The sequence below is a fragment of the Rhamphochromis longiceps genome, linkage group LG13 (assembly GCF_057381845.1).
Source record: "Rhamphochromis longiceps isolate RC_006_pf linkage group LG13, R_longiceps_female_GT1.1, whole genome shotgun sequence".
Classification (NCBI taxonomy): Eukaryota; Metazoa; Chordata; class Actinopteri; order Cichliformes; family Cichlidae; genus Rhamphochromis; species Rhamphochromis longiceps.
In genome coordinates this window covers 10,444,428-10,460,911 of record NC_140569.1, presented here as the reverse complement: position 1 = coordinate 10,460,911, position 16,484 = coordinate 10,444,428, and the positions used below count along the sequence as shown (strand labels likewise).

General features: G+C 39.1%; 1 protein-coding gene across 19 annotated transcripts in view; it reads right to left on the bottom strand.

The window, feature by feature from the left end:
* camk2g2 (calcium/calmodulin-dependent protein kinase (CaM kinase) II gamma 2) overlaps positions 1–16,484 on the bottom strand; it is a 94,995-nt gene that overhangs the window by 4,482 nt on the left and 74,029 nt on the right. Inside the window, exons 13-21 of one of the 19 annotated variants that reach the window (XM_085427541.1) lie at positions 16,320–16,379; positions 13,009–13,049; positions 8,955–9,035; positions 6,731–6,775; positions 5,803–5,857; positions 2,840–2,944; positions 2,361–2,489; positions 1,577–1,652; positions 216–310 (exon numbers count right to left, since the gene is read on the bottom strand). In XM_085427541.1, the coding sequence (XP_085283667.1) occupies positions 216–310; positions 1,577–1,652; positions 2,361–2,489; positions 2,840–2,944; positions 5,803–5,857; positions 6,731–6,775; positions 8,955–9,035; positions 13,009–13,049; positions 16,320–16,379 (687 nt within the window). Of the gene's footprint in view, positions 1–215; positions 311–1,576; positions 1,653–2,360; positions 2,490–2,839; positions 2,945–5,802; positions 5,858–6,730; positions 6,776–8,954; positions 9,036–12,204; positions 12,238–13,008; positions 13,050–16,319; positions 16,380–16,484 lie in introns of all 19 variants that reach the window. The other 18 variants (XM_085427521.1, XM_085427525.1, XM_085427526.1 and 15 more) reach the window with 18 other exon arrangements.

The window sequence follows — 16,484 nt, the reverse complement described above, 5'->3', positions numbered from 1 at the left end:
GCTTGCAGATTCTACAACTTTAAAAATTTATTGCAGTCTTAAATTAGAGGGTAGAGAGATCCAACATGTTTGGTTACATTTGACCATTAAATGAAAACTTTAGTAAATGAACATATCACTGTAGGCTAAACTCTTGTTAGCAAATGCCAACTATATTGCCCCTGTGGATTCAAAGGGCTCAAGAACTGAAGGAAAAATCCACTAAAGTAACTTACGATTCTCAAAGTAGAACTTGTGAAAGTCCATTCCCTCGACCAAGTTTCCAAGGGCCTCCGGTTCAAAAGAAGTTAGTCCTGGATCACAGATTCTCCTGTGAGGAAAAATCAATCAAGAGTATCCTCACGTGAACAATGACAAAGAGTAAAATCTGCAAATGTGACCAAAAAATAAAAGGAGAAATTCATAGTAATCTACAGCACTGTGAAAAAGTCCTGAGCTGTCTCTAATTTCTTGCTAGGAAAATGGGCTCAATCTTTTACATGTTTAAACATGTACAAAAATGCAGCGTATAAGGCAGAAACAGAGTTTGTATAAGCTTGAACAACCTAAAGTCAATATTTGGTATGACCACCTTTACTCTTTAACATAGCCTGAACCTTAATGCAAGCTTTCTTGCAATTTCTCCTGGAATAGTTCTCCAGGCATCTTGAAAGAAACTTAAGGCTCTTCTTTGGATGTTGGCTGCCTTTTGTACCTTTCTCTGACAAGGTGATCTCAAACTGCTTCAGTGATGTTGAGGTCCAGGCTCTGGGGAGGCCAATCCATAGCTGAAAGTGCTCCATAGTGTGTTTTCTATTCAGGTATGCTTTTACTGCACTGACAGTGCAAATGAAGCTGTTGCCAATCAGATACTTTCCCGATGGAAATACATGGTAGATCAGACTCTGATGGCCTCACTATTGAACCTCTTTCCTAACCTCCTCCATTCATTCTGATGACAAGTTGAACCAAAAATGTCAAATTTGGATTCATAGTAAAGATGAGGCATCTCTCAGGTTCTGTGTCAGGTCTTTCAAATACTGTTCATCTCTTGTAGATACATTTTTAAGTTTGCCACTTCTTGTTTTTGTCCAACACTTATCAATCTTTTATGGACACACTGCACACCCTTCTGAGATGCAACACATTTGCAGCTAATAGCTCTTTGTGCTAATAGCTCTTTTTTTTTATTCTTGTGTAACTATGTTATTGATGGCATTTTCCTTAAATTCAACACAAGAAATGGGAACAAACTGTATTTTTGTCACCTGCTGCTATAAACAAAGTGCCTAAAGATAAAATTTTCAGTTGGTTCTCTGCTAAGTTGTCTGTGTAGACACTTCATATGTGAATGATTCACAAGTGAGTGTTAAGTGGCTTAATACAGCAAGGAAAAGCCCCCACCCCCCAAAACATTCCTTTCAAAACGGTCGCATACTGGACTGAAAAAAGCATCTAAGCTTTGAAAGACCTCGAGACAGCCTGAAGAACTATTGCTCAATTAGTGGTACTAGCTCAAAACTTTAGCACAGAGCTGTAAGAGTACTTGAACACTGATGACACACAAAATACTATTGATTTATATATAAAAACTTACGTGTAAGCCTCAAAATCGCCATTGTTGATGGCTTCAATCAGCTGTTCAGTCATCTTTATTATCTCCTGTTTACGAGCTGCAAGCAGAGAGAGGAGGAGGTGGTGGGAAGAGGAGGGCGGGCACACAAGAGGTCACAGATTGTCAGGGATCATTTGGAGGCTGAACATGCACATCCACGTCGCATGCTTTCCCTCAACTTACTGCCTGACATTTGAAATAAGCTCTACACACGGGAACACCGCCTCTGGTATAAATGACAGTGACATTTAAGGTCACCCAAACACATCACATACTTCAATACTGAACACAGAATCAAGAGTATTTGAAGCTGTATGCAATGTTCAACAGGCCACTGAACCCTGAAATCTCTAAAACAAACACCTAAGCTAACTTCTCTCGACTGAAGGAATTCCAAAAATATTTCACAAACAAAACCGATCATTTACTACAGTTTTTGAATTTGAGAACACCAAAAAATACTGCACAAGGTTAATCATCATCAAAAACACCAGTTATTAAACTGAATCTGTAGCAGAGATGATCACAAAGCCACTAACTCCATGTACGCACTCACAGCGTAATCAGCAGAGATTTTCACACACCAGACTTTATGGATTCTCATGTTGTAAATGACATCAGCTAACATGCAGCAGCTAAGCCAGAACGTCCAGCAAAACTCAGACCTGCATGTCCATAAAGTCTTCTGTCAACAAATGACGCACAGTTTGAACAAAAGGCTTTCGGAGCCTTTGCACAAACACACCAAAACCTGCCTGTCACTTACTCTGCTGCAGGTTGCTGCTGCCTGGGGGGGGTGAAAGAGTGAACTCTGGTGCAGGACACAAGCTCTGAGCTGGGCTGGGCTGAGCTACAGGAACACTGGGGCTGCTAACAGCCTCCTGCAGGGGACCAGCTGCAGGTAGATACAGTCATCCCGGTAAAATAAGGTTATATACATGACTTTGCAATATATGAAATAGTGGGTTGAAGAAGTTGGATACAGATATAGTACAGAAGGGAAGCAGTAAACTGTAGTTATATTAGAGCGCCAGTAGATGGCAGCACAGTAGGGCTGGAAATGGTACAAGCGCCGGTGATGGCTCGAAGAGCTAATATTCCTATTCATGTGTCGCTGTTTTACCGCCATAATGTCTTGTGTTGCTTGTTTTATTTTGGTCTTGAAATATTGTTGTCTGGTGTGGCAGGAAAAGGCCAGAAAGGTCAGAGCTGAGAGGCGAATCAGGTGAACTGCAGCTGACTTACAGGTGAGCGGTGGGCACTGAGGAGACGGGGTCTGCGCCTGCTCCTCAATAGTGCTGGACTGTGTTAACCCTGCACTGTCTGTACTGGTAGAGTCACTGGTGGCCGCTGCTCTCATCACAGGACACACATACAGAAACATGCTGATTGGCAGGCCACAGGGTGTTCCTAAAATCTGAGAGGAACTCATCATTTGTCCATCCATTAATCCACCTTAAACTCACTGGCTGCCAGTGTCAATCACATCTTTGAAAGGTATGCAATTCTAAGCCTCACGTAAACCAAAGGAAATCAGCAAATCATCAAGTTTATTGAATGCTATACTGCAAAATGACTTCTCTATTAGCTGGCTAAATGTTTTGGCACTACAAGCTATTGCTGCGCATATTATCACACAACGCAAGATAAAAAGAGTGACACAAAGAGCTGATCTGCAACATAGAAACCAGCTGCACAAACCAGAAACTACAAAGAAACACAAGCTGGACATGACAAACGCGCTACACTTGTGCTCTGAAGTGAGCGCGCTTTCAGCATTAAGACACAGCAGCCTGATGTCTAATTTCAGAGATTAATTTTGAAATGAGAAAGATCACACACAACACAACCTTCAACAACGGAATTTATTACTGGCCTCAAATGTGCAGCAAATACCAGGACAAAATGGCATACGATTCTGCAGCAACGGTTTAATTACAGTTGGTTTTAGGAGACTGCAGCACAACTAAGTTTAAAGTGAAGAGTTTTAGTTCATCGTGTTGCAGAAGATTGGAAATCTGAACACAATCTGCTTGATATATCTTATTTGTTCTTTATCTTTAAGGCCTTTCCTGTTTTCTTCTTGTGTTTTGTGTTAGACACAAGCTCTTCTTACTGTTCACTTGAAGCACTTAAAACCACAAGTCAATTTTACCATAGTCACACATCACTTTATTCTACGTATTTACGCATTTCTATCTATACTCTATTCACAACTCCAGCCAATTTAATATGCATGTCTTTGTCCGGATTACCAGATGGAAACACAGCAAGAGCCCGGAGATTCAACCCCAGAATGTTCTTGCTGTGAAGGGATGGTGCAAACCACTGCGCACAACCTGAAGATTTAACATCCAGCCTTGTAGACAAAAGAGCTAACACTAATCAAGCAGATTCTTTCATCCAACAAATTATAAAAGCATTCAAACTCAGAGATAGACAATAGAGACATGATAAACAAAGGCATCTTGATTGCATGTTAGTGATGCTTTTTAAGATCAAGTGGTAGTAAATCCATGAACATCGCCTTAAGTAACAGGATTAACTCCTTTCTGGTAAGCTGCAGGTAGCTCTGTGCTACTTCTTTCAACTGAGAAACCTTAAAAGGTCATCCCTGAGGCTGAAGATAGCTTAATTAAAGGCTTAAGTGGTGTTTGATGGCAGCATACACACACTTACGCAAACAACAATCGAAATGAGGCAAAGATACCGTCACGTGGAACACACAACAGTGAGCTTTGGAGGTGTCATTACCAAGGGATCCTTTGTTTGGACTTATTCAGATGATGATGTAATTACTGTAAGAGCAGAATACTCCTGTTCTCTACACACAGCAGTGTTTACTCTCAGTCATTCTTTCTAATCCCTGCCGCAGATCCATGAGGTACTGCTCACCAAAGCCATGGCTTTCACTTTCTAATACAACTGTGATTAAAAGTCACAACGGGCAGAACTTTAAAGTGATTACAGCATCTTTCAAAACATTTGCAGATAATCCTCCAGAAAAGACAAAAAAATTACTTTGAAGTAATTAACGTTAGTTTCATTTGTTGTTTGTAGAACAATCTATCCCAAATAAATGGTAGGACTGCAAACCTTCATCCTGCTTTGATATTTAACTTTCTTATAGCTCAGTCACTTAAGTAAAAATACGAACCTTGCAACTAAGAAGAAGAAAAAAAGATGGTTCATTGCACTGAATTTTATTTGGCAACTGATTACCCGTATGATTGCACAGGTCACCTGGTGGGATGCTTCTGACTCAGACCGACTGCAATCCTTCTCAGGACAGATTAGTAAATGTTTGTATATAATTTCCATCTGATTCACAAACAAACATTGTCATCAATCTGAGTCAGTCAGCATCAATGACCACAACTCATCTGCGGCATGGCTTTTTACAGCAAGGACCCAAATCAACTGGTTGCCAAATGGTTGTATTCTGGTTCTAATGCTTTATAAAAGCAAGGTTGCAGTTAAATATCTGTCCTGGAGCAATACATCTCTCTTTATGGAGAAATCTTCTGAGTATAAGTAGTTAATGTGAATTTCTGTGTGTAGGAAGCAGCAGATTCGTGCCGACTTGTCACCGTTAACTCCCATACCATCACAAGCAGACTGCATTTAATTGCCAACCTGACATTATTCAATCAGGACTGACTCCTTTGTCATTTCATTGCCGTTCTGATGCACCAAAGTTTCTTTGACGACTGCAACTGACTAGTCACACACCTGGACCCCGTCTTATAGCATCTATTTCAACGCCAACAAGCTCACAAGTTCACATGCTTGCAATATTTTTGGTTATTTTCCTTAGTGTGAGTGCAGCATTGAGGACAAGGCTCGCCCATTAGGCCCTCCTACAGGAATTAGTCGAGACAACAGAAAAAGCATATTATCTGGCATAGCAGTACTGTTTAAGTCAGTCAACATGCACAGCACAGCGTTCAGACGTAGCGTTTCTTTCCTGCAATGCTCCTCCAACTCCAAAACGTACTGACTATCCCAGCCTGAAGTGCTCTGACGGAAGCTTTTTGTAGTGGAAAAGCAGAGTTGACAGATTCCTGAAAGCTCTACCTAGAGGACATGCATCACCTTAACATAAAGCGAGGAAATAAATATTTTGTCTTTTTTTTTTAATCTATCTGATCTGGATTGGATGCAAAGTGAACCAATGCATGCAGAGTAGGTGAAAGTTGGACAAGTACCTTTCCTACCTTTCATCTCCTCCTCTTCAATGTTATTACAGCTCTCAGTGGAGCCCTGTCAAACACAAAGGGGTGAGACAAAAAGAGAGGTGGATGGAGAGAGGAGGAGTGGGTGGAAGAGGAAAAAGTTGGATAAGGGAGAGGTGGACAATCATCTTTTAATTTGTAGCTGAGACAGGTTTGGGATGCTTTAGACGCCTATAAAAACACAGAGACAACCTGATGGACAGATGGACGGGTACATGACTCCCTCCCAGGAGCACAAACCAGCCAGAACAGCAGCGAAGAGAAGCGCAGAGAGCCACACATTACGGCAACGTGTGGGAGCAGTTTAAAATGAATTTTTAACAGGAAGGCGTGTGTAAGAGAAGATTAGTGCAGAACCGCTTCTCGAGAGGAAACATGCCCATGTGGCAATGTGAGAAAAGTTTCAGTGTACAGGAAGTAGTGCAACACCATCAGCATTTGAATATGTAGTGACACTGGTATTTAACAAACGTGTGTGCACCAACACAACAGTGAAAGCTGTGCAGCACTTGGTTCCTGTTTTAGTAAAGAGTCTGTTTGTGCGTGTAGGATTTTCTCTTTCACATAAGGAGTAGTAGTAGGGTGCCATGAGTATTTGCAAGTTTGGAAAAGGCAATGAAAAGTTTGTAGTCTGTCAATATCAGGTGCTCTGAGGGGAAAAAAACTGAGGATCAACTAAACCATCTCAAAGGGAAGCAGATTGAAAATAATAATAAAAAAAAAAACAACTATGAAAATATCAAAGGTTGTATTCCTGTGTTCTTACATAAGCAGATTATCACCTTAAACATGAAGTGTATAATTATTTTAATGGTGGTGTATGCAGAAATATTAGAGAAAATCCTCCACGAGTGTTAGTAGTAGTGGCTGGTGGCTTGAGGCTGGAGTAGAAGCAGCTTACCTTGGTGCCGTCTGCTGGGTTGTGTACAACAGTTGTCTGGGCTTCCTGGGGGGAGGTAGGAGACACTTTACCATGCAGGGAGTGTATGATAGGGAGGGGGTGGGCACCAGCAAAAGATGCCAGGGAATATCATGACGACAGACGCATGAGGGCACACCAAAACAAAGCACAGTGCAGAGGCTGTGGAACATTTATGGTAATAAAAATCCATGATTGTTGATGTCAAGGCGCTCAGTATCAGTCTGTTTCCCCATTCACCAGCACTGTGGCCTACAGGACTGTTTTAGAACCTCCGAAATGGATGAAAACAGCCATGAACACAGCTATACACATATCCACCACCAGCCAAGGCCATGACTGAGGAGGAGGGGTTTGCAATTTGTAAACCATATTACAAAAACCTACACATAGCTATAGTGACTTTAAAGCTAAGCTAGTAAATGGATAAATACTAGATAATATTTCACATCTCAACCCTCCATCCCATGTGGGCTGAAGACTGGTTTAATGGTGAATTGTGTTTGTGCAACAACTCCTCATCCCCAGCCTTGACCCTGTGACATAAACATTTAGCACAAAGCAATTCAAGAGCTCAAGTACTGGACAGTGTGGAAAACAAACCCACGGTATCCTGGTTTAGTCAGTCAGGAGCACTTGCATGATCTCCACCAACCCTGGACCCAACTTTTAGAAGATGCAGCCCCTTCAGTGACGTATGGGATTATGCAGAATTTAAAGTATTACAAGTAATGGCAGCGAGACGACAGTCCCAGGTTGTAAACTCTTATGGGGACTGGTCCAGTTGCTGGGAAGGCAGTCTGTGCTCTATAAGAATCAAATATTATTTATATATATATATATATATATATATATATATATATATATATATATATATATATAAATACAAATGCATTCTTGCAGATTAAAATAAAAATACTGATGCTGTTATGTTTGTGTGGTAAATGTCGTACATAAATGATGGAAGCCTTTTATAAAGCTTTAAACTGAGGATTTTGACTGTTGAGATCTGCTGTTTTGAAACTGGAGAGTGTGGGCTGGCTCTGACAAAAAAAGGCAAGCTAAGGTAAGATAAGTTTACCTTCTTTTTAACATTATTTGGGACTAAATTTAGCAAAAAAGGTCTTATTTGTTTTAATGTAATCTTTATTTTTACAAGTAATCCCACTGACATTCAGACAAGCATGACAAAATTACAACAATTAAATACCAAATCTTTTTTTTACTATGTTAGATTCAATAAGACTAAAAGCTAGCAATAAAGACTGGAAATATCTTGTTAAAGAAAACAAACAGTATGAAATGACATTTTGAATTTATAGAGAAAGTTAATTACTGGAAACATTCTTAAGTCTTCAAAACGCCTATTTGTGCTAGATTTTGTTACTTAGATGTTTTGGTTTAGTCTTATGCTAGGCTTAAGACATGATAGGCATGATACTTATGTCAGGAGACAGAAAGTTTTTGTATTAATTAGAAATGAAGTACACATTCAGTGCACATTTCCTTGTCGTGTGTTATGTTGCCATCGTTTCCATTTAACCAACCTGAGACAAACATCATACAAACTCTTGTATGTTGTATAAATGACTCGATCCCACAAACACAGGGGCTGCATCCTCTTGCAAAAATATGGCTTGTTTTTCATTTGTCAACTCAGGCTGCTGTTTTACCCAGAAGCCCCCATCATTTACCATTCAGAAATTGAAGAGCAATTTGTGAAAGGTCATCTTTTGATGTAGAGGCAATAACCTCCACTTCAGAGGCAAAGCATCAACAAAGCTCTGGTGACCTAGTTGAACACACAAAGGAGTCACAAGGATGTGGTTGAGCAGAACTTGATTGAAGTGTCTGCTGTTGTACTGGAAAATGAAAGTCATTTGTCTACCTGTCAGGCACCGGGTAAATATATGAAGGTGTGTCCACGGAGGTATGGGTAAAACACAAGCCAGGAGAGACAAACTCAAAGGGGCAAGCCAGTCATTTAATTTTAAAGTCATCAAATTCACCGCCAAGATCACAGTTTGTGTTCGAAACGGAAGCAGAGACGCAGACAATGATCGATGAGACAGAGGACAAGGAAAAGGTTTTACTTAATATGGGAAGCGACAAAAAGATTATGAGGGGATAGAACTAAACGATAAGAAGATGGGAAACAATGAAATGATGCTATTAAAAGCAAAGAAACCAAATAGAGATGAGGTACCATTGGTGCTGAAGATGACATGCTGCTGTCTTTGGTGCTGCTGCTGCTTACTACACTGTTTTTACTGTTGTTTCCCTGCGACTGGGGCAAAGAAACACAACACAGAGTGACTCCCACTCCTCCCACTAAACCATGAACCAAGCTATGGGAATCATAGGTGGAATAAAGGAATGGAGCCATTACACGGACTATACGCTGCACAGTCAGGGCAAGAGCTGTATGTGCAGATGTTAAACTTAATTTATTTATCTGCACCTTCCTATCTTTGCATTTTAAAGGGCAGGTGCAATCATCAGTATTTCTGCTCTGCATGTAGTTTTAACGTTTCTTTTCATGATCATAGAACTCATAGATACAAAGTAACCAAAACAAAATATTTTTATGCCTTTAATAAAATTGTGAATTGTTAACAGAAAAGTGCATTTTAACAATAAGCATATATTAAGGGCGAATGACTTATTTTCTTCCCCAGCACTTAAAAAAATGTGAATCATTTGCTGAGATAGAAAGAGAAATCAGTCTGTATCTAAAGCGAGCTCAGCAGTCCAGGTCTGTGCATGCAGTGAAAGGCCTTGGGTAGCAGGTTTTTCTCTATTGTGTGAACACATGCAACAGATATGTGGTTTAAGCTGTTTTTCCCCTTCATTAGCTCACGCAAAGATAACAGTAAAGCCTATTTTACACACAAAACTACTTAAAGGATCATCTTGAACAGATCCTATTTATGGCTTTGAGTTTTAAAAAGTGAAATCTGTCTAAACCTTTTTCAAATGTTGGCTGCTAATATAAAAAACACTCACAGCAACATTTAAATTTTAATTTTAAAGAAAACAAAATACAGCGGCCAACGATACCCCCTCAGCCTCCTAGTGGATACACGTGTTGTATCAATTTGAAAATCATACATTGCCTTGTTCTCAAGTTATTACATGGCATTAAGGTCGAGGTCACAACTTTTTTTAGTAAATACACCTACGGTGGAATTTAAGCTCCTGTGTTTTTTCATTCTGGAGTTATTGCATTCAGGAACTTTGGTCCTGCCCGCACGGCAGGATGACGATAATACAACATCAGCCTTTTACAGCTGAAGGAAGGTTTAATTTTAAAAAATATGTTCTGAATTCATATTTCTGTTTAGCTATGATATAGGTAGTACAAAATGTAATTAAAATGACATTGGCTGCACTCTTGGAGAATCTACTAATATAATTAAAGTCATGAAGTGCAATCCAAGCTAGGAGACACATTTACAATGCGTTTCTTACTTCACTGTGGTGATTTGTGCAAGCCATAAAGAAACGTTCTGCAAAACTCGCCAAAAATTAGCTTTTGTAAGCAAAAACAAAACAAAAAACAAAACAACCAGGTACAGTAAAAAAATTATTCAGCAGGCAGAGAGGGTATGACAAAAAGATGGTGTTGATTGCATTATGGAAAATGTAGGATCTATGTGTTTAGAGAGCTTAAAAACCATAAGGACTACACGTTTGGATATTTCTGTCCTTTTAAGCATATTTCTGTCTTGCTTACGAGTTAACATAATTTTTCACTCGCTTGCTCCTAAAAGCTGTAGTAATGTTTCCGCTGGATGACTAAGATATAGGTTATGTTACAGCTGCAGACTGAGGCTGGAATGTATGATGTGAACAAGAGAACACTGTTTCAGCTGGACTCTCCTTTTGGCCTCGAGCTAACTGGAAGGAAAGGGGAATACAAATATTCCCACAGGAAAGTTGAGAGGTGTGGACGAATGGATTACGTCAGTGAAAGATTAAGGCCAAAGTGCTGGGAGTTTTTAGCTGTTTTTCTGCAACTCTCAGAAGAGCAAATTACCCCAGTGTGACTTTAAACAGTATTTTGGCAGTCTCTGAGGCCTACTAGGAACAACTTCTAACAGAATAACTAATGTGCAATGCTGACACCATCAACAAGGCAGATTACAGATTTGACATCTTTTACTGCATTTCAGGGCTGGAGGAGAAACATTTCTCATGAATAAGAAACATTTAACTTTCAAGAAGTTCAAATATAAAAAATATATTTCCACCTGCAATCATGACAGCATTGTGGAGCCACTTTGTTTGGACCTAATTGATCAAGGTCATGAGCCGACATGTAGCCTTGTTCCTCTTTCTTTAAAAAACCCCATATCTGTTAACTTGGTGAATCTGAGCACTTCAGTGCTATTAAAACAACTTGAGCAGAATTTGGAATAGAAAAGCACAGAAACACAAACATGAGGTCCTTTTAAGATTATTCCCCCCCCAAGCCTCCTCAAAAAGGCTGTTTACCAGAATCAAAATATTCAGAACAGCATGTTATTAATGTCTGAAAATGCTAATTAGGCCTCAAACCGAGATATTTCTTAGTACAACCTGCAATCTTGAACCTCAGTTTCCATCTACAAAAATAAACAAAACTGTGTAGTACTTTTCTTTTAATAAAGTTTTATGTTCTTTTGAAAGGGTAACGTCTTTTGGGAGAGATGAGGATAAACTGGACTTTGTATTTAAAGCAGCTAAAGCAATTATTTTGTTATGTTTTCCACAGATATGCAAACCTACCACTAATAAATGTACACTATTAACTAGTTTTGTATCACTTTTACTTTGGAAAATAATGTAGTGAGGGAAAAATGTAGCCATCCAAACAGATCAACAGACCTGAAAAATAAGAAAACAATCTTTTTACTTGATTATTTTATATTCAGAATTTAGAAGCTCACACTTTCTCTAGCTCATATCGGAGAATTTATCTGCAGGTGACAAAGACAGCCGTTTTATTTACGGTAAAAAGGGGAAAGAAGAATTCACTTAAATGAAACATAATGAGGGTACGATAAACATGCAACAACTGAAAAAAAGAAAAATGGTGGTATCTTGAGATTAGCAGGGATTCAGTTGTCCCACGGTGATGGTCAGGTATGAAGCGAAAATGCAGATCCATGGGTCAATGAGTCGCACATCAGAAGGGGGTAACTGGATAGTGAAGAGCGTGTGTGTGTGTATTATTTCTTTAAATGGTTTTGGTGGCGCTTCCAGAGGAAGGGAATGCAAGGATGTTGTATGAATTTGGAAAAATCCAACAAAAATTGCCATAAACGACCCCTAAAGCATCTCTGCACAAAAGGAAAAAAAAATGAAACAGAGAGGGTAAAGGGAGAGCTGGACGGGCAAAGACTCGCAAAGAAGACGGACAAAAAAAAAGTTAAAAAAAAAAAAATGAACAAAAACGACAGAGCCGATCTCACCATCAAACAAACACTTGAGCTGGACTTCCTTTTCTGACAGACAGCAATGGAAAAGAGGAGGGAAAAAAATAAGGATTCATCGGGAACTAATCAAAAAAGACAAAAAGGTGAAGCTGCCAGATTGATCCCAGAAAGATAGTAAAAAACAAAACAGCTGCACAAGCTTACACAGGAATAAAGATGAGATAAAGGGATTCAGAAAAATCTGAATCAGCTGCAAATAAAAAGGGGGGTTAAAAAATAGAAAAAATATTGGAAATTATTTTATTGGTGTTCAATAACTGGTTGTGCATTTTCTAATGTTTAAGGGTTTAGTTACTGTTTAAGTTACTGTATGTAATGGGAGTTTTGTTTTGCCCTTGGTGAGTACGGCAGTTCATTGCATGCACTGACGCTGACTGTTGATCAAAACAAAAATCGCTGTGAGTCAAAGAAAAGCGGCTGGTTAAAAACACCATTTTAAAAGCTTTTTAATCTTTAGGTAAGCTCGTTAGATCTACTTTAATCTCAATGTGAGTTAACTGATTTCTTATGAACATAATCAAGTACCTAGTTCATTTCTAAAATAAATCCTATCCCCCTAAGTCACAAAAATCTTTAAAATATATTAAACAGACTTTAGAAAAAAGACCATGTTGCACCAGAGCACAGAGGTGATCTAATTGATCTTGTTCCATCATATCACAGTTAAAAATGGTCTCAGACAGTAATTAGGGGGACAGACCAAAAAGGAGATAAAGATAAGGAGAGTAAGTTAAGTACATAAGTCACATTAAGAAAACCCTCATGGGTCAGAGAGCTTACCTTCACACCGTCCGACTTTTTGTTTAGTAAGGTTTTACACGCTGAAAGAAAGTGAGAAAAGATGATGAGGACGCAGTTTAAGGGGGACAGCTGTCCAATCAACAGAAGAGCTGAAATCACTCAGTCAGCATGACAAAAGACGGCCTAAGAGTTTATCAGGTTTGACAAAACTGACTTCACATTGATATTTCTAACAGCAGAGCTGTTGTATGATGGACGATCCCATCAAAAAGTTTACTTTATGAACCACTGTGGATAAACAGGGAATTAAAGAGACTTCAGTAGTGATGATACAGACAAAGCAAAATGATAACGTGAAAATCAAAAACACAACTTGTTGGCAAAATTGAAATCACTGTATAAAAACAGACACATCGAGGTAGCCCCATTCATAATTATTTTTCATTATAATGTACACTACACTGACTATGCAGATTGTTTTGCCCAGTAACGTGCAAGTTCCGCATTTTATTTCCACTGCATTGTTACAGTTTGTACACCAAGATTGTAAAATTTATTTAGTTAAAAAATTAAATGTCAGTAATTCACAACTATTGCATGGAGAATCCAAATTCTAAAACAGTAAAATCATTAAAAAATTTATACAGGGAAACAATTAAAAAATTCAAAAAGGTGATTCTGATTGTGAGAGCAGGTCAGCATTACGAGTTCCTAGTAAAACCACATGTTAATTTTCTGAGCTTTAAAGCTCATTTTAAAGTTGGTTTCATTTGTTTATGGTACTGTGTGGATTTCTGGCTCAACCATAATTTTGGGTCCAATAATCCTCTAAACTGTCAAAATGTTAAACAATAAACACTTTTTGTTCACTTTCCACAGTAATAACATCAGTTTCAGCTCAGTTCATAACACTTCTAATATTTCATATCCTGCTCTAGTGTTTGATTTTATTTGTCTGCTTTCAGGGGGCAAATGAGAATTAATACATGACTAAGCTTATGAATGAGTAAAAGAGCTATTTTTTTTTATCTTTACCTTGTTTTTTGTTGAAACAAGTAAAATATACATATATATGTTTAATGTCAATTACAGAACTGCTGATAATTTATTTAATAAGATTGCTTTGGCCACGTCAAATGCCACCTTCATCCCTATAATCTAGTTTATGTTAGGAGGCATGTATGTGAACCTGAAAACCTGACCAGACAGTTTTAACACACAAATGACACCACTCCACCTGACAAAAAGGAAACGTAATAAAACACATGCATTAACACACAAACACTCACTAAAAATAAACATTTTACCAACAATCATTTGTCTTTGAGCCATGTTCCAATGATTCACCCTTACCTTCCATTCAAAAAGAAGGAAGGATGGCAATGAAAAAGGTAAGAGAACAGTAATGTATTTAATATCTGCATCTTAACATCTGAACTGAAAGGTGACAACTGCAGGCAACACCTGTCAGGCTGTTACTGCGCGTTAAAAGGCATTCTTTAATCATTTTCACAGCGGTGATGGTTCATGCAGTCATCAAAATGTCTGGCATGCAACATCAACTTCAAAGTCTTCCTCATAAAAGGAGCCGAGTGGTGCTTTCTCAGCAGAAACCTTTAACTTCAGGATGTCATCTGTACAAATTCAAGTCTGATTTCTTCACTGTAACACTGTATGTGACAACACTGAGTCTTGTTAAGTGAAGAAATTTGACAGTTGGAATTGAGCAAAAAAAGGGAAAGTCATTAACATTTTATCGGCAAAGCATCCTCTTGTTAATCAGACTGTTTTTTCCTGTATGACCAGCTTTTAAAGGGGACCCATTACACTTTTCCTTATTTTCTGTTACTTACATAATGTTGCAAGGGTTCTTATGAAACGTGGCACATCACTTGTATCATCAGCGAATGTACAAGTGAGCTCTAAGCACTTTAAATTTGGTTTTGCATGATCTCAAAGAGTGTGGATATTCCTATTACAGTAATCTCTACTTTTGAATATAGCAGCCCCGCCTACCTGCTGTTCAAACTCCTGTTTGTGAGGTGCAACCAATCAGAGGAAAGCAGTGTTAAAGCTGCTAGCTTCAGTCAAATGATGAACTAAGTGTCCTCTGTATAAGATTAAGGAACTTTTAACTATGAATTCCAAAAATAAAATATACAGCTGAAAGAAAAGCTTAATAAGTCCTCTTTAAGCAAGCAGCCAGCACTGTCATATGACCCACACGTGTTAAAGGTTCAGTATGCTTCAAACAAACTAATTAGTTTGAGCATGCCTGAAAACAAAACTGTCCTGAATCATCACCCTCAGAGGTAGAGCTAAAGGTTTGCCACTGGAGAACAAGATGTAATCTCTTAAGTAACGTAAAGGTTTATTGGGAGTTAAGGGAGATTTTAACTAAATGAAAAATCATTAGCTGCAAATGTGATCTGTCTTAGTTAAAAAATATCAGTAATGTGAAACCACAAACCAAAGCCATCCACGTGCTGATACCCCACTAAGCGATATCGCTGTGTTTGTGTTAATATATATCTGCATAATGATGACCTGATAATGGCATAAGCACTTTGTTTGAAGCAAACTGTTTTTTTTTCCTTTTTAGTTGTATTTGCTCAAACAAAAACAAGAGCAGGCAGGAGAGAGGAGACAAAGAAAATAGTTAACACAGGACACTTTGCATTCTGTTTATCCAGCTTCCCATGCAGGTTGGCAAACTGCACTGTACGCTCATAAACATGCTTGGCTGGCTGTTGGCGCCAGAGCCATGCCAAGGGAAGGTTGCAGCGAGCACAGGCAGGCATCGACTGGGCATCAGTACTGTGGATCCAGATCAATTTGAAGAAGGCAAAGCTGCAAGAGTTCCGAGTTAAATACTGGAATTTCTGTTCATATTGGTAATATAAATGGCGATGCAGCAGAGAAAAACAACCTGTGATATTTGTGCTAATGCAAAGATATATAACCTGAGCTTTGCTTGGTGACAGCTGGGGTAGTTGGAAGAAGGTCCGAGGGTCATGCTGGGTGTCATTTAAATGGCTGTTGTGTTCGACACAGGAAATTAAATATCCAGTCCTTGAGAGGTGGTCTGTTTATTAGACCATTAGGAAGCCCAGGAGTACTGAAAGGTCAGTAGCTGAGCTTCATCTGCGGCTTTTATTTATATGTTTGTCTGTGACTGTAAGATGCCCCAGTGCAGTGATGACCACATAAACGTGATCCATCAGTGTGCAGGCAGCAGGTGGTTGTGGTGGTGGGGGGAGGGGAGGGTTCAAGCAGCCCAGGCCACATGCCAAAAACCTCAGCACGAAGCTGGCAGTGCCCGACTCCAACACCCCCTCTAGCAAACGTACCTTCCTGAGCCATTGCGGCTGTGCTGGTGGTAGCGGCAGGACTGGTGTGCTGCCGTCCCACTATTAGACAAAGAGGAATTCAGTGCGCTACTGGGAGAGAGACCCACTAAACCATGAAAATCTCCTTCTTTTTTCTTTAATAACTTTTTGTGCTTCCAAGAGACC